This window comes from Rhinatrema bivittatum, chromosome 1, assembly GCF_901001135.1.
Source record: "Rhinatrema bivittatum chromosome 1, aRhiBiv1.1, whole genome shotgun sequence".
In the NCBI taxonomy this organism is placed as follows: Eukaryota; Metazoa; Chordata; class Amphibia; order Gymnophiona; family Rhinatrematidae; genus Rhinatrema; species Rhinatrema bivittatum.
The window spans coordinates 182,591,264-182,613,358 of NC_042615.1; the positions used below are offsets into that span (position 1 = coordinate 182,591,264).

At 45.3% G+C, this 22,095-nt stretch overlaps 1 protein-coding gene across 5 annotated transcripts in view; it reads left to right on the forward strand.

The window, feature by feature from the left end:
* Positions 1–22,095, forward strand: part of ANAPC4 (anaphase promoting complex subunit 4) — a 221,010-nt gene that overhangs the window by 144,661 nt on the left and 54,254 nt on the right. For all 5 annotated transcript variants that reach the window (XM_029589903.1, XM_029589893.1, XM_029589913.1 and 2 more), the window contains exons 18-19: positions 6,056–6,102; positions 16,221–16,277. In XM_029589903.1, the coding sequence (XP_029445763.1) occupies positions 6,056–6,102; positions 16,221–16,277 (104 nt within the window). The remainder of the gene's footprint in view (positions 1–6,055; positions 6,103–16,220; positions 16,278–22,095) is intronic.

The window sequence follows — 22,095 nt, forward strand, 5'->3', positions numbered from 1 at the left end:
GGTTTCCAGGAACTTCCCTTGCCCCAAATTGGGGCAGTAAATATTTCCCAAAGTATAAATCTGATTGCCAAGCCGAAATTTTACTATTATATATCTACCTAGAACATCCCTAATAATGGATATCACATCTACTATTAAGGATTTAGCAAATAAAATTCCCACCCCAGAATACTTATGAAGCTTGGTGGCAGAAGCAAAGAACTGGCAAGGATAGTGGGGGGCATCAATAAACGTTCATGTCATTTTCTAACATGAGTTTCTTGACATAATATTATGTCTGCATGCAGATGAGTGGCATCCTGAATCAGCTTTTTCTGTTTAGTATATGTATTGAGACCTTTCACATTCCACGAGATTATTTTTAAATTTGCCATCTGTCAGAATTTACTAGATGCTACCCACATTGCCAATTCCATACCTCTCCGACCTCCCATACAAACATCCTGTACCCAACTGATAGGTCCATTGTGTATTCCAATCATATACTCCACGTCCCCTTATATGACCAACCCCCAAATTAGACAACCCCGTCCCCCCCCTCACTCTCATCGCCTCCTGGAGGAATGACCACTCCAATCGCTGCCAGAGGCCCCCGACCCAGCCCGATATAATCCTGTTATAACAAACCAGCACAATAAACTTGCCACTGACCCTAAATTGTTCCCTAGAGTCCTTTGACTGTAATTACCAAATCAAACCAGTCAAATAAACATAGAACTTCCCCAACTGCCACGAACCACCAAAGTGAGTGAAAGCCATCATGGTATAAAGACTGGGCCTGATTCAGCCATTAGTGTCCTTTGAGGAAGCTGAGCCTCCAGAGTTCCGTCTCAGCCTTTTCCCTACGGATTTTACTCTCTGCCATCGCTATAGCGCTGTCCTTTGTTCCAAATGCTCTGAGGTTTGCGTGCTGTCTCTCCCCAAAGTCTCTAGTCCCGCAGCTTGTAGAATCTTCTGCGCCTCTTCTACAGTCTTGACCCGAGATGTAACTCCTCTGATGGTGAACGCCATCCCGAAAGGGAAAAGCCAACGATAACAATAGTCACCGTGTCTGAGGATAGTCACAATGTCCTTGAACTCACGCCTTTTCCTAATAGTGTAGATAGAGAGATCTTGAAATACTTCAATGTGGTATCCTTGCCACACAATTTCCTTTCTTTTTGTGGGCCTGTGCCATCATCTTTTCTTTCATGTTGTAGGAGTGGAAGCATACAATTATGTCCCGTGGCTGGTTACCACATGGCTTTGCTAGGGCATGATGGGCTCGATCCAAGATAAGCTCTGTTCTTCCTTCTGGAGGATCATTATTATATAATATAAGGTTACAGATATCTTTAATGACCACATTACAGTCTGCATATGTGGTTTCCTTGGGTACTCCACGAAATCTTAAATTTCCCCGTCTCGAACGATTTTTGAGGTCATCTATCCACTCCCTCAAAGCAACGCTATCCTCCTGTAGTTGTTTCACTTCCCGTTGCAAAGTCTCCTGGCCCGAAAGTGCGCATGTATGTTTCAGTACATGCACTTTTTTTTTTAAAGCAGGACCCTGCATAGTTTATATACCTACTTTATAAAAGTGCATTGTAATGTGCATGTAATAACCCTCAGTTTATACATGGCAGCAAGTATTTATAAAGTAGGCTGATGAATGCACATATTTCACTTATGAAAATGTGTGTACTTCCAAATACTAGTTTGCACAGACTTAACACTAGTTGATCCTGACCTTCGCTAGTTCGGCAAACAGCCGCCACCATTTTCTCCAGACTACCTCTCTCCAAAAACGTCAGGCAAAAGAGAAGTCAGATTTAATATCCCGACTTGATTACCAAGTATTGATAATCTTGAAAATCAAGTATTAAAAGTATACACACGTTTGATGATGTATATGTGTACTCCATTTATAAAATACATAAATATGGAGGAAGTGACGTCACACGACCGAATGGCCGCTTAGGGCACTTGCTCCAGATCCCAATTCCAAACTCCACTGTCCAGTAAGAGCATCGGACCACCAATTGCGAAATACGGACGGAACCTACCTATATAACAGCTCAGGATGTCGGTGAAGAAAAAAATGGTATATTTAAAACATTTTGCCTATGAAAACGGCACACCGTGGCCTATGGAGGCTCCGCTCGCTGAAGGTGGGGAACGGGAAGATGGCGTCGGGGAATTGCTAGCGCAAGAGACTGAATTCATTCATGCGCAGGCTTTGACAAACGCTGAGCTACCTCTCTCGCATTGCGATTTCCAAACCTGGTTTAACGACCTCAAAGCAGATATGAGCTCCATGAAGGACGAAATTAAGTCTATGATGTCGGACCTCCGCAGAGACCACAAGGTATTATGTATTATGTTTAATGATATGTTTTTTAGTATATATGTGCTTGAAGGTTGCTACTGCAATTTCAATCAATGTAAACCGCTTTGAAATGAATTTGAAAGCCGGTATATAAGGTTGAACAAATAAATTTTGGGTTGTGTATTTGGATTGTGTAATTTAGCCAGTTTACTTCCTTTCCATAAATTGACTTGTGTAGTATGGTAAGAACTTTAAACTCGATTCTTTTTTCAGTGGGTAGCCAGTGCAGAGCTTTTAGTGTCGGTGTGATGTCTTCTCTTTTATTCTGGCCAGTTAGTATTCTTGCGGTTGCATTCTGTAAAATTTAGAGTGGCCATAAGGTCGATTTGGGAAGGCCTAGTAGAAGTGAGTTACAGTAATTGAAACTCATGAAGATCAATGATTGCAGAATGGTTCTAAAGTCTTGGGGATTTAGTAGGGGTTTTAGTCGTTTTAGGATAAGAAGTTTGTTGAAGCCTTCTTTTATCTTCATGGTGATGTGCTTTTTGAAATTGAGTTCAGGATCAATCTAGATCCCGAGATCTTTCACTTTGTCATTTAGTTTGATGATTGATTTGTCATTTTCGTTGGTTTTTGTTGTTATGTTTATTGTGGATTTCTGTTCTAGTAAGATGTATTCTGTTTTATCCATGTTTAGGCAGAGTTTCATGTTTAGCAGTTTGATGGAGTTTAGGTAATTGGTTGATATTTTGAGGGGTTTTTCCAGCGTGTCAGTGACTGGAATTAAAAGTTGAATGTCGTCAGCGTACATAAAGTAAGTAATACTGAGGCTTGAGAGAAATTGGCAAAGAGGTATGAGGTAGATGTTGAACAGTGTGGCTGACAGAGCTGATCCCTGAGGGGAGGGACTCCTGTTTCTATCGTGGTTGGATCTGATTTGGTGGTGTTGATGTGTACCTGAAAAGATCTATTGCTTTAGGAAGGATTTGAACCAGTTCAGAGTTGTATCTGTGAGGTCTATATCGGAAAGTCTACTGATTAGGCATTTATGGTCAACAGTGTCAAAGGCTGCGGATAGGTCAAGTAGGATAAGGAGGAAGCTTTGGCCTTTGTCGAAGTCCCTTATAATTGTATCAGAGAGGGCGAGGAATAGGGTCTCGGTACTGAATTTTTTTCGGAATCTGTGTTGTGTTGGGAAGACGATGTCATTAATTTCTAAATGCTGGTTCAGTTGTTTTGAGAACTGCTTTTCTGGTTAATTTGGCTAGAAATGATAAGTTGGAAATTGGTCGGTAGTTGTTGAGTTCAGATGGGTTTAGGTTCTTTTTTTTTTTTTAGGATGGGTTTAATTGTGGCTACTTTGAGGATGTCAGGTAGGGTTCCTTCTTCCAGTGATTTGTTGATATTAGATATTGTTGATGAGATGGTTTGTGCAATTTCTTTTAGGGTATGAGTTGGTATTTTGTCGAGATCGTGGTTGGCAGGTTTTAAGGTTTTAATTAGATTCTCTACATCGATGGAGGAGATGTGATCGAAGGTAGACCAAGGTGCAGTGTCTTTACTGTGTGATATGATTTTTATTTGTGGTATGTTGTTGAAGTTCTCTGTAATTTTGCAGATTTTTTGTTTGAAGAAGTTGGCTAATTCCTGGCTTAAGTTCGTGTTTGTGAAAGCTGAGGCTGGGTTATTATCAGTGATTAGTTTGTTTACGATGTCAGTGTTTTAGGATTGTGGGAAAATTTTTGAATTTTTTTACTGTAGTAATCTCGCTTGGTTTTGTTTAATATGCTATAGTATGCAAGGTATATGCGGTAATTGGCAAGGGTTGTCTGGCATTTCTTTTTACGCCAATCTTTTTCTTTTCTTCTTAGTATGAGTTTGGTATCTTTCAGTTGTTTTTTGTACCATAAGATGTTTAGTTTTTTCTGGGTTGATGTAGTTAGCTACTTCTGAGGTTATTGGTAACCAGGATTGAGTAGCGGTGTTGATGTTTGAGAGATCAATGTTGGAGTTGCTTTTCGAGTTCTTTTTGAAGTGCCTCTATTGGGAAAGGAGGTTTGAATTTGAAGCTGGTGGAATTTATTTCATTTGTATTGTTTGTGGTGAGGATTCCAGTTTGGCAGTTTAGGAGGTAGTGATCCGACCAGGGGATTGGTGAACAAGATACTAATGTGTTGCATAAGTGGGTGTCGTTGGTAAAGACCAGATCTAGTGTGTGTCCAGCTTTATGGGTAGGTTCGTGTATTGCTAGAGAATAGAGAGGACATCAATGAGTGTTTGGCATGAATGTGATAGTGTAGCTGGGTTCAAAAAAGGTTTGGATAAGTTTTTGGAGGAGAAGTCCATTAACGGCTATTAATCAAGTTTACTTAGGGAATAGCCACTATTATTAATTGCATCAGTAGCATGGGATCTTCTTAGTGTTTGGGTAATTGCCAGGTTCTTGTGGCCTGGTTTGGCCTCTGTTGGAAACAGGATGCTGGGCATGATGCGCGCATGTTACAAAATTGGGGGTCGGTGTGCACAAGGGGGTGCACAATTGTGCAACTTGTGCACACAGATGCCTGCTGTCTTCCCCCATTTCCTCCCAGGCCATTCCGATTTCGGAGCAGCCTGGGAGGGAGCTTCCTAACCCCCTAGCGTAATTTCCCTTCACCTAGTCCTCACCTAGAACCCCCCCAGACCTTTGTCTTACCTGTTGTGTCTGCCTCCGGGCGCGCACCGGCAGCCTGCTGGCACACGATCCCCCAACACAGCAGCAAATGGCCGCTGTGCCAGGAGGCTCTGACCCCACCCCACCCTCTCCCTGCCCTTTTCAAAACCCTGGGACATATGTACGTCCTGGGGCTTTTTAAAATAGGCCTGGCATGCGTATGCGTTTTAAAATCTGGGCCTTAGTGTAGCTGGGTTTAAAAAAGGTTTGGATAAGTTCTTGGAGGAGAAGTCCATTAATTGCTATTAATCAAGTTGACTTAGGGAATGGCCTCTGCTATTACTGGCATCAGTAGCATGGGATCTTCTTAGTGTTTGGTTTCTTGCCAGGTTCTTGTGGCCTGGTTTGGCCTTTGTTGGAAACATGATGCTGGGCTTGATGGACCTTTGGTCTGACCCAGCATGTCAATTTCTTATGTTCTTATGAATGCTAATATAGGGAAGATTATGTACTATAGTGTAGGCCTAACATTATGTATACCAATAGTCTCAGCCTAGTTTTCAAGAACCTCCTGGCCAGTCTGATTTAGGATATCTATAATAAATATCCATGAGATGTATCTGCATACACTGCTTCCACTGGAGGTAATTTCCAAAGGAATTCCATGTATAGATGTAACATACCATAATTTTCAAAAGTCCATTTCTGCACTTAAAATGCACTTATGCACATAATATCCACTGACAATTTTCAAAAGCCCACTTAAGCGTAAAGTGCATTTTCACATGTAAAATCCAGTTTTAAGCATTTAAATTCTTTTGAAAATTACCTCCATTGTGCAAATATATCATACATATTCATTATAAATATCCGAAAACCATACTGCTCTTGGAGAACTAAAGTGAGAATCACTGATATATCCCAAGCATAGATCATATTAGGTTACAGACATCTTAAATGTTCCTTAAACAGAGCAATCTTTACCTTCTATAATGTGAATTTGGAAAATGAAAAATATAATCAAATAGTGCAATTATTTTTAATCCTTCTGTCATGTCTTAAGGGATTTTTTTTTGGTTTGTTTTTTTTAACAGCTATGTTAAGGATGTCCGAGGATCATGTTCTTCCTGAACTAAATAAGGTAAGGACTGGGTTAACACAAGATTGGTTTACAAGAAGATTTGATGATTATAAATTTTGAAATCTAAGTTCTATAATTATTTTATTAGGAAATTAAAATCTACTATTAACCTCATCCTGTGCAAAAGTTAGAGCTCTTGATTGCATGTCATGAAAACTATTCAGCTAAGGTTCATACAGTGTAGAAACTAGATGCATCAGCTGTATTTTCTAGATTCTGGGGGTTTTTTTTGTAAATTAGTATTTATTTATTTCTAACAATTTATTTTCCACTCATTCCTTCAGCTAGTCCAAGTTGGATTACCAAAATGCATTTGCATTTGCAATACATAAACACAATTGCAAAACACATGTAAAATACGTAAAACATTTAAAATCAATTTGACGCTAAACATAATCAATTATATAATTCCTTAAAATAAAAAGCTTTCAGTTTCTTTCTAAAACTTTGAATTTCCTTCTCCTCTTTCAGTTCCACTGGAAGTTTGTTCCACAGTATAGGGCAAATATACCAAAAAGCCCAGGAACGAGTGACTTGAAATCTATATTTATTCTGCAAAGTTATCGCTAGTAGTTGTTTCCCAGTCAGCCTTAAAGTACAAATAGTAATATGGTTTTTTTTATCAAAGCACCAAGATACCAGGAGCTGCTATCATGCACAGACTTATGAATTATTATCAGCAGCTTAAATTGGGAACATCACTTTATAAGCAACCAATGTAGGCCAATCAGAATGGGGGTGATAATTTCACGCAATTTAGTTTCCAAAAGCAATCTGGCAGCAGTATTTTGAATAAGCTGCAAAGCACGCAAATAAGTGCCAGGTAAACCTAAACACAAAGCATTACAGTAATAGAGTTGACCTTACAATATTCAAAACAGTGCGTAATAGATCTGTGTTGTTAAGACCTTTAAAGGTCTCACAAGTTTTAACTTATAAAATGTAGATTCAACAACCTGGCTTAAATGGGCCTTCATAGTTATCTGTGAATCAAGGATTACTCCAAGATTCCTTGTTTAATAGATGATTGGCAGAGCTATCCCATCAAATGTCAAATGGGCAGCTTTTGGGGGTGCACTCTTCCCCACTCATAACAATGTCATCTTAGTGACTGAGAGCTAAAACATTATCATTTAACCAACAATTTCTTAGCGTCCAGTCAGATGAATCCAGAACAAGTGGGTTATGCACTCCTACCAGAAGATGGAAACTGAGCAAGCTGACATCACAGCACATATACCCCTGCAGTGACCTCAGCCTGCCAGTATTCTCCATCTCCAGCAGATGGGGGACGTGCATCTCCCCACAGGAGATTGCTTCAGTTTTAAGATAGAGAATTAAGGAAAGAAAATTACAGCCCTGCTCTCCTGTGGTGATATCAAATGGGCCCCCCCCCTAGTTGAGATTTCCTGAGGTGATTTCCGTGGTCCCTCAGAGACGTGCCTCGGTCTGTTAGCTGGTTTTGCTGGCATGGAATTAGCTGTTTGAGCAAATGAAAAGCAGCGGGTGCTGAAAGCAGAGCACAGCGGTGACAGCAAATGCCCTCTTCCCCTGCAGCCAGAGACTGTCTCTGTGCTCAGCCAGGTAAGACTGAACTCCAGTAAGTTAAAAAAAAAAAAATAAAAAAAGACATAGCAAGAGGTTTTACTTGCAGGGCTTCCTCCTCCCTCCAGTCTCTGTACTCTGTGCGCCATTCCAACGTTTGTCACGCTCCATGGGAGGTCAAGCGACATGGGCAGCCTGGTGAGTTGAGCAGACTCACTAGGCTAGGCCCCACAACGAGGCTTTCGCTGCGCGCTGTGTGGTAGGCCACAACAGCTTTTCGCACACATTAGGCTATTCTCTACAGGCTTGTTTGTTTGGCCTGTGTGTCCAGTTTGTGCGCCCAGTTTTTGGGCGCACAGTTAAGCCTTATATTCTAAGCACACATGTTAAGCACCGCCTAGTGGCCATGCGCTTACATCAGCGCACATCACTGTGCGCTTCGGTTTTTTGTGCGTTTTCTTTTTGGCCGCCTAGGTATGCGCGCATAAGGGCACATGTATTGGATGCTTATCTTTTTGGGTGCCTAGTTGAGGCATATATATAAAAAAACAAAACAAAGCTAGACTCACGCCTCTGGCCAACGCTCAGCACGTTGTCGGCCCTAATGGCGCTTGTGCCTAAGAAGCCTAAGCACCTTTCTCTTTGCACTGCTTGTCATATTCGGGCATCTTAGCCAGGAGTGCCTGCTGCATTGTGCCAGTGCTGTTTGGAGGTTCAGGGTGAATTGTCTTCCTCTGATTTCAAGATGCCTGGTTCTTCCCAGCCCGATGTGGGTCTGTGTAAAGATGTCTCAGATGGGGCACCTGATTTTGGATCTCCCCTAACTGGTTCCTCAGCAGGGGAAGGTAGCACAGTGAGTACTCCCCAAGTACCTCCTGATCTGGATGCTTCTGCTTTTTCCTGGGTAGTTTTTCCAGGGGTTACAGTCTTTTCTTTAGGCGCAGTCCTTGGCTCCGTCCCATACTCCTAAGGCAGGGGCACAGTTGGGAACTTTCCTTTTTACTCACTGGAGACCCCTCGAGCAACAGCGGCTCCTCTAGCTGGAGATCCAGACAGCACAGACTATGCCAATCCTGCCTCTTTTGAGGATGGGAAATTCCCCCCGGATTGGAACAGTATAGAATCATGTTGCTGTTCTTTCATAAAGATGAACTGCCAATCTTGATTTCCCAGTTCTTGATCATGCTTGGACTTCCTGGGGCAGATTCCGCTTCTGAGCCGAAGAGAAATCCTATTTTGGTTTCCTTGCACAAAGCCTCTTGGGTTTTTTTCCCCCGTGATGGAAGCCATACAAAAATTGATCTTGAGAGGGGTGCCATAGAGGCTCATTTCAAAGGGGGTCGGACTTTGGAAGGCCTTTACCCTCTGGATCCAGTGGTGAGAGGGCGCTTTCATTTTCTGAAGGTAGATGCACTTGTGTGTGCAGTCTCCAAGTGGACCACTATTCCCGTCGAAGGAGGAGGGGCCTTGAAGGATGCTCATGATAGAAAGAGTGAGCCTATCCTTAAGGCATTTGAAGCTGTGGCAATGATCTTGCAGATCGCTTCTTGTTGTTGTTCCTTGGTGGCTCGCTCTTGTTTGCTTCTCTCCCTGGAGAATGATGACTCTATAGAGTACATCCCAGAGCAGTTATGGACCCTGCTGCTGCCTTTTTGGCTGATGTGATTTGGTCCACACTTCGGCCAGAGGGGTAGCTTCGATTGTGGTGGCCAGGCATCAGTTATAGTAGAGAAATTGATCGGCCGATGTGACTTCCAAGGCTGATCTCACCAAGTTACCTTTTAACAGCTCGCTCTTGTTTGGCAGCGCAGCGCTCCCTTGTCATGAGAGGTCGTGCTACAGGTTCCAGGCGTTTTCAACCCTATAGAGGAGCAAACTTTCAGAGGACTTGGCCCTTTGGTAGGTCTAATTCCTTTCGTTCCCGACAACCCAGAAGAGGTGTAAGTTCAGATGGTAGACCTTCCAGACCCTCCCAATGAAGGTTTGCCAGCCCAGGAACAGGAGATAAGAGGTTGCCTCTCTCTCTTTTTATCAGAGGTGTGTCGAGATCACATCGGATCAGTGGGTCCTGGAGGTGATATGAGAAAGATATGTGATGGAGTTTCGCAGTATTCCTCAGGACGTGTTCATAGCATCTCCCTGCCACTCCCCGCAGAAGAAGCAGGCGGTGGAGAATACACTGGCAAGGCTCCTCAGTCTGAGAGCTGTGGCCCCAGTTCTCACGTCTCAAGAAAATGCAGGGCGATATTCTATTTATTTTGTTGTGTCAGAGAAGGAGGGCTCCTTTCATCCTATCCTGTGTAACACAAACGTTTTGCAATTCTTCAGCCGTAGATGAGATCCGAATTCATTGGGGATAGATGCCCTAGTGCAGGAGTGGCCGGAAGACAAGTTGCTGTACGCCTTTCAAAGACATCAACCTTTCAAAGGCATCAACCGTCATCTGCGAGTAAAGTGTTTTCACATGGAAACATTGCACTGTGTGATCATGGCGGTACAGTCGGAATTTCTGGCCTCTTTGGATCTGTCCGAGGCATATCTGCACATTCCCATCCGCCTGGAGCCATCAGCGTTTCCTGTGGTTCACAGTTCTTGGATGCCACTTTCAGTTCCGGGCGCTGCCCTTTGGTCTGGCCTCCACTCCCAGAACCTTTTCCAAGGTAATGGTGGTAGTTGCAGTTGTTCCAAGTCACTGGAATAGAGCTGCCTAGTAACTCACAAGGTGATTAACCTATTGCAGGAGATTGGCTGGGTGGTGACCCTAGACAAGAGCAGCCTTCTACCTACTCAGTCGCTGGAATACCTGGGAGTTCAGTTCGACACGCAGCAAGGCAAGGTGTTCCTGCCGGAGGTTCGGATTCAGAAGTTGCTGACCAAATCCATCTGTTGTCAACTCCTGCACTTGACTGTATGGGCTCAACTGCAGGTCTTTAGTTTAATGGCGGCGCCCCTGGAATTAGTACCGTGGGCGAAGGCTTATATGCATCCTCTTCAGTGCTCCCTGCTGTCTCGGTGGAATCTGTAGTCTCAGGGACTATTTAATTCAGCTCTACCTATTGATGGAGGTTTCCTCCCAACTGCAGTGGTGGCTGCAGCTGGATCATCTACAAAAGGGTGTTTCCCTATCCCCACTAGACTGGCTAGTACTGACAATGGATGCGAGTCTCCTTGGTTTGGGTGCTCACTGTCAGGAGCTGTCTGCGCTGGAGTGCAGAAGAGTTTCTCTGGAACATCAATGGCTGGAAGCCAGGGCCATCCAGTTGGCATGTTTGCAGTTCGGTGGCAGACTACAAGGTTGATTGGTCCAAATAATGTCAGACACTGCAATGACTGGATTACATCAATCGGCAGGGAGGCATCAAGAGCCAACAAGTGTCACTGGAAATAAATCAACTTATGCTGCATCTCTAGATGATTTCAGCCTCACACATTGCAGTCAGAGACAGCGTAAGAGCAGACTTTCGCAGCAGGGAGAGTCTGGATCAGGGAGAGTGGGTGTTGTCAGACGAAGCGTTTCAACTGATTCGGGAATGCTGGGGTCTCCCATTCCTGGGCCTGTTGGCGACTTTGCGTAACACAAACATTTTGCAATTCTTCAGCCGTAGATGAGATCCGAAGTCATTGGGGATCGATGCCCTAGTGCAGGAGTGGCCGGAAGACAAGTTGCTGTACGCCTTTCCTCCATGGCCCATGTTGGGCAGATTGATTCAAAGGATCAATCTGGGGGATGGTACGCTTGGTCACTCCAGATTGGCCCAGGCAACCGTGGTATGCATATCTGCAGGAGCTTCTGGTGGATTCACCTCTTCCACATACGGCACACAGGAACCTGTGCCACAGGGACCTGTCCTTTACAAAGATCCGACTCGATTTTGTCTTGCGGTGTGCCTGACCTTGGATCTCCCCTAATTGACTCATCAGCAGGGGATGGTAGTTCAGTGAGTGTGCCCCAGGTGTCTCCTGGTTTGGATACTTCTACATTTTCCTGGGTAGAATTTTTATTTATTTTTTTTTTTTACAAGTGGTGCAATCCCTTTTTCAGAAACAGTGCTCTACCCAGTCCACTGCTTCTAGAGTAGAGGAGCAGGTAGGGATCTTGTCTGGACCTTTTCTTGAATGCAGGAGTGTTCCTAGAGTGACGGCGGATCCTCCTGATAGGGATCTGGATGGCACGGTTGATGACACAGATTCCTGCTTCTCTGGAGGATGGTGAAATTCCTCCAGGTCTAGAACCATATAGAATTATGCTACAGTTCTTTCATAGAAATGAGCTGCCAGCTCTGATCTTCCAGACCTTGGACATGCTTGCGATCTCTGGGACAGATTCAGTGTCTGAGCGAAAGAGAAATCCCGTTTTGGTGTTCTTGCATATAAAGCTTCTGGAGCCAGTGGTAAGAGGGTGCTTACGGCTTACATTTCTGAAGGTAGATGCACTTGTGTGCACAATCTCCAAGCGGACTACTATTCCTGTGGAAGGAGGAGCGGCCTTGCAGGATGTTCATGCTAGAAAGATTGAGACTATCCTTAAGCAGGCATTTGAAGCAGTGGCAATGTCCTTGCAGATAGCTTCTTGTTGTTCCCTCGTGGCTCACTTTTGTTTGCTTCTTTCCCAAGAGGTTGATGATTCTGAGGTGAATTCCAGGGCAGTTATGGAACCAGCTGCGGCCACATTGGCTGATTTGGGCTGTGATTTGGTCCGCACTTCTGCCAGAGAGATGGCTTCGATAGTAGCGGCCAGGTGCCAGTTATGATTGAGAAATTGGTTGGCCGATGCTGCCTCCAAGGCTAACCTCACCAAGTTGCCCTTTAACAGCTCGCTTTTATTTGGGAGCGTGTTCGAGAAACTGGCCAGTAAGTGGGGCAAATCTGCGATTTGTTTGCCAGAGGATAAGAAGTAGACGCAGTGCTCCTTTAACATGAGGGTCATGCTAGAGCAGGGGTCAGGAACCTTTTTGGCTGAGAGAGCCATAAACGCCACATATTTTAAAATGTAATTCCATGAGAGCCATACAATATGTTTAAAACTAAATACAAGTAAATGTGTGCATTTTATGTAAGATCACACTTTTAAAGTACAATAAGTCTCTGAAAATATTACACCAGGCCTTAAGACACCAATACATCTCCTATTAGGAAAACGGACCAAGTCAGGCTGCTATAGAGTCCTACACAGAAACTACACGCCAGCAGAAAACCTCACCTGAATCACGTGCTGTCCCTCACCTAACATAGAATAAAGAGACCAAAACGCATAACAAGAAGCATGCAGACAAAAACTGAATTGGAAACTGCAACAAGCCAGAGTCTCTGTATGCAGTGTAACAAAGGAAAAAAGAAACATCACACATCCTTATAAAACAAATCAAGAAATATAAAATCATCAGCAGTAAAACTGTACTAACAAAAAGAACATATTTCGAAACAGCTGATGAGTGGAATATCCAATAATTAAAAACTCATATAAAACATTTCCAGATACCAACAAAATATTTCAAAATAGCAGACACAAAGATCCAGTAATGAAAAATAATAAGGATACAAAAATTTTTTTGCTCTGCATACCTGGGAACGTTTGATATCCAGGTGTCCTGAGATTGTTCTGAATTAGCAGGAGGTGGGGTGGTTTGCTTGGAACTTTCTCCTCTCTCAGTCACATACCAGCGCTCTCTCTCACACTGGCTCTCAATGACACACCTATACACACATGCTCTCAGTCACTCACATATACAAATGTTTTTTTCTCTCTCACTTATATAGGCTCTTAATTACACATTTACACACATGCTGTCTATCTTTTCACGCTTACACACACAGAGGCTTTCAATCACATAAATACATGCTGTCTTTTTCTCTCACACACAGACTCTCATTCACATGCTTACAAACATATCCTCTCTTTCTCTCATTTACACACAGGCTCTCAATCACATACTCACATGCTCCCTCACCTAAATCAGCTCTCAATCACACACAGACACACATGGTCTCTCTCTCTCATTTAAACACAGGCTCTCAATCACATACTCACATGCTCCATCACCTAAACCAGCTGTCAATCAGACACAGACACACATGATCTCTCTCTTACTTATACACACAGGCTCTTAATCATACATACACATGATCTCTCTCACACACAAAGGATCTCAATCATACACACATACTCTTTCAAACAAACAGGTTTTCAATTACAAACTTACACATACAGGTTCCCAATGGTAAACTTACATTCATGCTCTCTCTCTCACAGGCAGGATCTCAATCACAGACATACTCTCTTTCACATATACAGGCTCTCAATCATTCACATACATGCAATCTCTCACTCACACACACAGGATCTCAAACACACATGCTTGCTCGCTCATTCACTCTCTCTCTCCCCCTTCCCCCGGGAACTCGCGGCAGCAGCAGCCACCTCCCAACGCTAACCTCCTTCATTTTCAGCCCTCGCAGAGGCGAAGGCGGAGTCCCATCGGCCGCGGTTGAAGATTTTCATTTTCCTCCGAGCCGCGCTGCAGTCTTCTTCCCGTCGGACACTAGCGTGCCTGCGCGGGTCTTCCCGCGCAGGCACCCGATGCTCTCCACTTCCTCTTCCGGGCCGCGGGAAGAAGAGAGCACCAGCGTGCTCTCTTCTTCCCGCGGCCCGGAAGAGGAAGTGGAGAGCATCGGGTGCCTGCAATGACTCCAGCGCTGGCACCCGGCTGACACCCGATGACTCCCGCGCAGGCACCCGGATGACTCCAGTCGGCGTGCTCTCTTCTCCTCCCCCCCGCGGCCCGGAAGAGGAAGTGGAGAGCATCGGGTGCCTGCGCGGTGGTCTCTTCTTCCCGCGCAGGCACCCGATGCTCTCCACTTCCTCTTCCGGGCCGCGGGGGGGGGGGGAGGAGAAGAGAGCACGCCGGTGCCGCTGACTCCAGCTGTCCTGCCGCGTTCCGCCCGGGCTGACAGCATTTTAAGCCCGGGCGGCGGAGGACCGGGGAGCAGCTGGGTCAGCGGGGAACCGCGAAGTATGGCGACACTTGTCTGCGAGCCAGATGCAGCCCTCAAAAGAGCCATATCTGGCTCGCGAGCCATGGGTTCCCGACCCCTGTGCTAGAGGATCCAGGCATTTTCAACCCTATAGAGAAGTGACATTTCGGAGGACTCTGCCTTTCGGTATGTCTCAGCCCTTTCATCCCAGACAACCCAGAAGGGGCGCAGGCTCGGGTAGTGGAACCTCCCGAGCCTCCCAGTGAAGGTTTGTTGAATCACCCCCAGGATCAGGAGATAGGGGGTCACCTCTTTCTCTTGTATAAGAGGTGGAGCGAAATCAAATCGGATCTGTGGGTCCTGGAAGTGATGTGAAATGGATATGCGATGGAGTTTCGTAGTGTTCCTAGGGGCATATTCATGAAATTGCCCTGCCACTCGCTGCAGAAGAAGCAGGCAGTGGAGAGTACATTCTCAAGGCTCCTCAGTCTGAAGACTATGGTCCCAGTGTCTACGTCTCAAGAAAATATGGGGCAATAGCCCATTTATTTTATTGTGCCAAAGAAGGAGGGCTCCTTTCATCTCATCCTGGAGCTCAAAGGTGTCAGCCGTCATCTGCAGGTGAACCATTTCTTCATGGAAACAATGCACTCAGTGATACTAGCTGTGCAGTCGGGGGAGTTTCTGACCTCCTCTGATCAGCCAGAAGCATACCTTAACCCTCCCATCTGACTGAAACATCGGTACTTTCTCCTGTTTGCAGTGCTGGGACGCCATTTTCAGTTTCGGGAACTGCCCTTTGATTTGGCCACTGCTCCCAGAATTTTCTCTAAAGTACTGGTGGTAGTTGCGGCAGAATTATGAAGGGCTGGAATCTTAGTACTCCCGTATTTGGACGACTGGCTACTCTGAGCCAAGTCGCCAGAAGAGAGCCACCTGCTGTCTTGGTGGAACCTGCAGTCTCAAGAATATTCGCTTTAGCTTCTCCTACCGAAGGAGATTTCCTCCCAACTGTGGTGGTGGCTGCAGGCAGAACATCTGAGGAAGGGAGTTTCCTTAATCCCTCCAGACTAACTGGTACTGAAGATGAATGCGAGTCTCCTTGGTTGGGGAGCTCACTGACAGTGACAGAATTCAAGCATGCATGCACAGAAAGGCCTCCGTGCCGAAGGAACAGAAGATCACAGATGAAGTAAAACCTTTAGCAGCATAATTGGCAGGAGCAGGATAGACTGGGTGGACTAAGTAGTCTTGTTCTATGGCTATCTTCTAAGTTTAAATGATTGAAAGAAAAAAGAACATGCTGGGTGTATGTGCATCTTTCTTCAAGCAACTCTGTTGTCCTATTAGACAGCTTTTGTACTTTGCCCCTGATCTTTAAAAAACAAATAGAAAAATCTGCACTCATGCTTGGTTACAGTGACTTTTTTACTAGTTAATTCTGTGCTGACTGCACAGCAACTCCTGCACAGTAATAGATTATTTCAACAGGTAATTTGTCTTAAATATTTGAAGATTTTGCATTTCAGTTGTAGAAGGTTAAGCTAAGTTTGCTGTATATCTGTATTTTCACAGCTATGCTTTGTTTTCCTTCTGTGTAGATGACTCAGAAAGACATCACATTTGTTGCAGATTTTCTTACTGAACATTTCAATGAGGTAAGACACCTAAGATTGAGAGCTGTGTTATGCTGAAAGCTGTTTTCTTGTAAAATGAAAAATAAACTTTTTGACATATGGACAGGTGGCTCCAAAACCAGCGGATTATGCATCTCTACCAGCAGATGGAAATGGAGCAAAGCTGACATCACAGTATATGTATACCCCTTCACTGACGAGAATTTTCTGTCTCCAGCAGATGGTGGACATTCATCTACCTACTGGGGATTGCTTAAAAATTATCAAAGGAGAAAAGAAGAAGGAGACTTATTCACTCCGCTCTCCTGTGGTGATACCTTATGGTCTGTCCCTCAGTTGAGAATTCCTGAGGGTAATATCTTTGGATTCCTCCCTCAGATGAGTGCCTTAGTCCGGTAGCTGTTTTTTTCAGCCAGCCTGGACTTAGCTGTAAATAAATAAATATTAAAAACAAAAACAAAAAGGCAAGCAAGTGCAGGAAGCTGAGCATGGTGGTGAAGGTCCTTGCCCTCTCCCCCCTGCAGCCAGAGACCGACCTTGTAATCAGCCGGGATGGGCTGAGTTCAGATAAAACGTAATTAAAAAAGAGAGAGAAGAAGGGGAGTTTTGTAGGTATTCCTCTCCCCTCCAGTCTCCATATTCGTTCCCACCTCCAGGGGAGCTTAGGGGAAGTGGACAATCTGGCCGGTTGAGCAGCCTTTTGGCCAGGCCCCAATCTCAGGCTTGTTTTGTTCGCCGCATGGTAGGCCACTGCAGCATTTTTCGCGTGCAAAAGGCTGCCCTCTTCACTTAATGTCAGTTCATGCTTGTGTGCTCGGCTGTGCGTCCAGTTGTGCACCCAGTTTGTACGCCTAGTTGGACGCATAAGGGTGCCTACCTGGGTGTTCACATGCACGCACTTATTTACAAGTGCTCTCTAGGGGCCTGGTGGGAGCTCAGTTTTGTGTGCTTATTGAGGCATAGTGTTGAGCGCCTAAATTTTGGGTGCCTAGTTTTTGCAGCACGGACGCAGCTGGCGCATTCTTATTAGATGTCTGATAGAGCATACTGACAGACTGATGGCGCCTATAGGAAAGAAACCTAAATGCCTTACTTTTTGTTCTGCTTGTCGCATTTGGGCATCCCAGCCTGGCATTCCGTCTAACTTGTATCAGCGCTGTTTGGAGGTTCAGAGAGAATTCCCTTCACCTGATTTTATTAAGCCCGGTTCTTCCCAGCCTGATGCGGGAATAGAAAAAGAACTGCCAGAGGTGTCGCCTGATTCTGGCGCTCCCCTAATTGGTTCATCAGTAGGGGAAGGTAGTTCATTGGGCACAGGACAGATGCCCCCTGGTTTTGGCATGGATCCCTCTGCCTTTTCTTGGGTAGCATGTTTTCAAGGACTGCAGTCTTTTCTACAGGCGCAGTCCTCGGCCCCAGCCAATCTTAACAGGTCAGGATTAGAGGCGGAGGATTCCCTTATGCCTAGTGGTACGGGTAAGCATCTGAATATGCTTAGATCTGCTGCGGTCTCCCCGATAGGGACCCAGATGGCAAGGATGTTGAAGCCAATCCTTACTCCCTGGAGGATGGGGAAATTCCTCTGGGATTGGAGCCCCATAGAACTATGTTGCAGTTCTTTCATAGAGATGAGTTACCGGCTCTGATTTCCCAGACATTGAAGATACTAGGAGTACCAAGCCTGAATCCATGTATTTCTTTGCGTAAAGCCTCATGTTTCTTCCCTATTATGGCGGCCATCAAGAATTGATTGATATTGAATGGAGTGCCCCGGAAGCTAATTTTAAAGGGGGACGAGCCTTGAAAGGACTCTGTACCCTCTGGATCCAGCTGCCAGAAAGCAATTGTGCTTTCCAAAAGTGAATGTGCTTTGGTGTGCCATTAACAAATGGACAACTAGCCCCGTAGAAGGGGCTAGCGGTCTTGAAGGATGCATAGGATAGGAGAATTGAGGCCATCCTTAAGTAGGCATTTGAAGCAATGGCAATGAATTTGCAGATAGCCTCTTGTTTCCTGGTGGCTCACTCTTGTTTACTTATCGTGTGGAGGAGTAGGCTAGTGGTTAGAGCAGTGGGCTATGAACCAGGAGACTAGGATTCGAGTCCTGCTGTTGCTCCTTGTGACCTTCGGCAAGTCACTTTACTCTCCATTGCCTTAGGTACAAACTTAGATTGTAAGCCCTGTGGGGATAGGGAAATACCTACAGTACCTGAATGTAATCCACTTTGAAGCGCTGAAAAAAAAAGTGCGAAAAGCGGAATATAAATCTAAATAAAAAATAAATAAAATTCTCTCTCAGGAGGTCAATGAATCTGGTGTGAATTCCAGGGCAATGATGGAACCAGCAGCTGCTTTTTTGGCAGATGCAGGCTGCGATTTTGTCCTCACTTGGGCCAGAGGGGTGGCTGATACAATCTTGAAGTCTAACATTACGAAATTTCCCTTTAAAGGCTTGCTCTTGTTTGGGAACGAGCTGGAGAAAATGGCAAATAAGTGAGGTGAATCCCAGGTTCCTCGGTTTTCAGAGGATAAGAAACACACATCACGCTCTTTCAGCACGTGAGGTCGTACTAAGGGATTCAAATCTTTTCAACCCAACAGAGGAGCAGCCTTTCAGAGGGCTCGATCTTTGGATAGGTCTCAGTCCTTTTGTCCCAGGCAGTCCAGACAAGGGAGCAGGCTCGGGTAGTGGAGTCCCCGAGTCTTCCAATGAAGATGTGCTGACCCTCCCCTGGGAACAGGAAATAAGGAATTGCCTCCCGCTTTTTTTATTGGAGGTTGATTGAGGTCACGTTAGACTAGTGGGTTTTGGAGGTGATAAGAGATGGCTATACACTGGAGTTTGTGTTCCTTGGGACGTTTTCATGGTGTCTCCCTGCAACTTTCCACAGAAGAGACAGGCAGTAGAGTGTAAGTTGTCAAGACTCCTCAGCTTGCTGGTTCTAGTGCCCACGTCTCAAGAAAATACGATATTCCATTTATTTCGTTGTGTTCAAGAAGGACTCTTTTTGCCCCATCCTAGATCTCAAGGGGGTCAACAGTCATTTATGGGTGACTCATTTTTGCATGGAAACCTTGTGCTCAGTGATAATAGTAATACAGACGAAGGAGATTCTGATGTTTCTGGACTTGTTGGAGGCGTACCTGCATATTCCCATACAGCTAGAGCATCAAAGATTTCTGCGTTTCTTGGTTTTGGGGCGTTGTCATCAGTTTCGCACACTGCCTTTTGTTCTGGGCCACCACGCCCAGAACGTTTTCCAAGGCTATGGTCATGGTGGCGGCAGAGTTGAGAAAGGATAGGATTCTGGTGCATCCGTACTTAGACTGGCTGATTCGAGCCAAGAGGCTGGAAGAGAACCTTCGGGTCTTATGCAAGGTGATCTCCTTGTTGCAGGAGCTAGATTGGGTAGTGAACCTGGCCAAGAGCAATCTTCAGCCATCACAATCACTAGAGTATCTTAGTGTTGGGTTCGACACGAAGCAGGCAGGGTGTTCTTACTGAAGGGCCTTATTCAGAAGCTGATGGCGCAGGTGCGTCTATTGACAAACACAATACATCTGACAGTGTGGCCTTATCTACAAGTACTCGGATTGATGGTTGCAACCCTGCATGTGGTGCCATGGGCGAGGACGTATATGCATCCTCTTCAGCACACTCTGCTGACTTGTTGGAGTCCACAGTCTCAGGACTATTCAATTCGGCTTCACCTATGATGGAGATCTGCATACACCTGCAGTGGTGGTTACAAGCAGATCATCTAAGAAAAGGGGATTCCCTAAGATCACCAGACTGGCTAGTACAGACAGATGTGATCCTCCAAGGTTGGGGAGCTCTTTGTCATGAGCTGACAGCGCAAGGGCGCTTGAGTACAGAAGTCTCTCTGGAGCATCAATCAGCTGGAAGCCCATGCCATCCGGTTGGCATGCTTGCAATTTGGTGACCAATTGCAGGGTCAAGTGGTAAAGATAATGTTGGACAATGCGACGACAGTGGCTTACATCAGTTGGTAGGGAGGATCCAAGAGCTAGCAAGTGTCGCAAGAAATAGCCCAACTTATGGAATGGGCGGAAGTTCATCTTCAGGAGATCTCAGCCTTGCACGTTGCAGGAAAAGACAATGTAAGAGATGGCTTTCTCAGCAGACAGAGTCTGGATCTAGGAGAATGGGAATTGTCAAACGAGGCATTCCAGCTCGTAAGGGATCACTGGGGCCTTCCATTTCTGGATCTGCTAGTGACTTTTTGCAATGTGAAGGTTCCTCGCTTCAGTCGCAGGAGAGATCAAAATTCCTTGGGCATCGATGTCCTTGTGCAAGAGTGGCCAGAGGGCAAGCTACTATATGCCTTTCTCCCATGGTCCATGTTGGGCGGAATGATTCGGAGATCGAGATTCACACAGGGATGGTACTTCTGGTGGCTCTCGATTGGCCCAGAAGACTGTGGTATGCAGACTTGTGAAGCTTCTTGGTTGACTCTCCCCTCCGGTTTCCATCTCACATGGATCTGCTACATCAGAGACCTGTTCTTCACAAAGATCCGACTCAATTTTGTCTTACAGTATGGCCCTTGAGAGGGCTCAGTTGCTGACATGTAGATATTCTACTATGGTTATTGCTACCTTGTTCCGAGCGAGAAAGTTCTCCACTTTCATAGCCTATGTGCGGGTTTGGCGAATGTTTGACGCTTGGTGCGAATATAGAGGGATTCCTGCTGATTCAGTTAAGATTCCAATCATTTTGGAATTTTTTGCAGGATGGTGTGAATAAAGGGTTGGCCGTTAATTCATTAATGATATAGGTGGTGACTTTTGCCTGTTTCCTAGGTCAGGTGAATGATGGACCTTTGTCGGCTCATCCGGACGTGGCCCATTCTTAAAAGGAGTGAAGCATCATCATCCTCCCTTGTGGTTACCGGTGCCTTTGTGGAGTCTTAATCTAATTTTGGATTTTTTGGTGGGCCCTATTTTTCAATCGATGCATAACCTTTCCTTGAGGTTACTGACCTTGAAAACAGTGTTTCTTGAGGCAATTTGTTCTGCGTGTAAAGTTCCGAATTGTAGGCTTTGTCTTGCCGGAAGTGGTTTTTACGGGTGAATCCAAGGCAATACAGCTGCGTAGTGTTCCTTCTTTTTTGCCAAAAGTGGTCTCGGATTTTCACTTAAATCAGTTAATTTCCCTGCCGTCTCTGGACAGGGAAAGCGATGCGGAGGAATATCACCTGTTACAGTCCTTGGATATCAAGAGGCATATCTTGAGGTATTTGGAGGTTTCTAAACCTAACAGGAAGATGGATCGCCTATTTGTTTTCCATGGTGGGAATAAACAGGGCGAGCCAGCGTTGCGGGCTATGATAGCCTGCTGGATTGAGGAGGTAGTCACTGGCCGCGTATGTGGATGCTGAGCAGCAGTTGCCTAGTCAGGTTAGGACTCATTCCACTAGGCTCAGGCAGTGTCATGGGCAGAGGTTAGATTGCTGTCTTCCATCGACATTTGTGGAGCTGTGACGTGGTCCTCCTTACACACTTTTTCCAGGATGTGCAGGTCCAGGAGGACACAACCTTTGCGCATGCAGTGTTGATCGGACTGCGGGCAGCCTTTCTCCCTGTTCGGGAGTAGCTTTGCTACATGCCACTGGTTTCGGATCCACCTGTTCTTATGCTAAAAAGGGAGAAATTACTACTTGCCTGATAATTTCCTTTTCTTTAATAAGGACAGGTGGAACCACCTTCCTGCCCTTGGCTGCTGGATGCTTGTGCTGTTGTCCTCCTGCATGGCTGCGTATTCCAGAGGTTACTAGTAAGTGTTACCCTAGTCTAGTGTTGTTATGCTCTTTGTCCG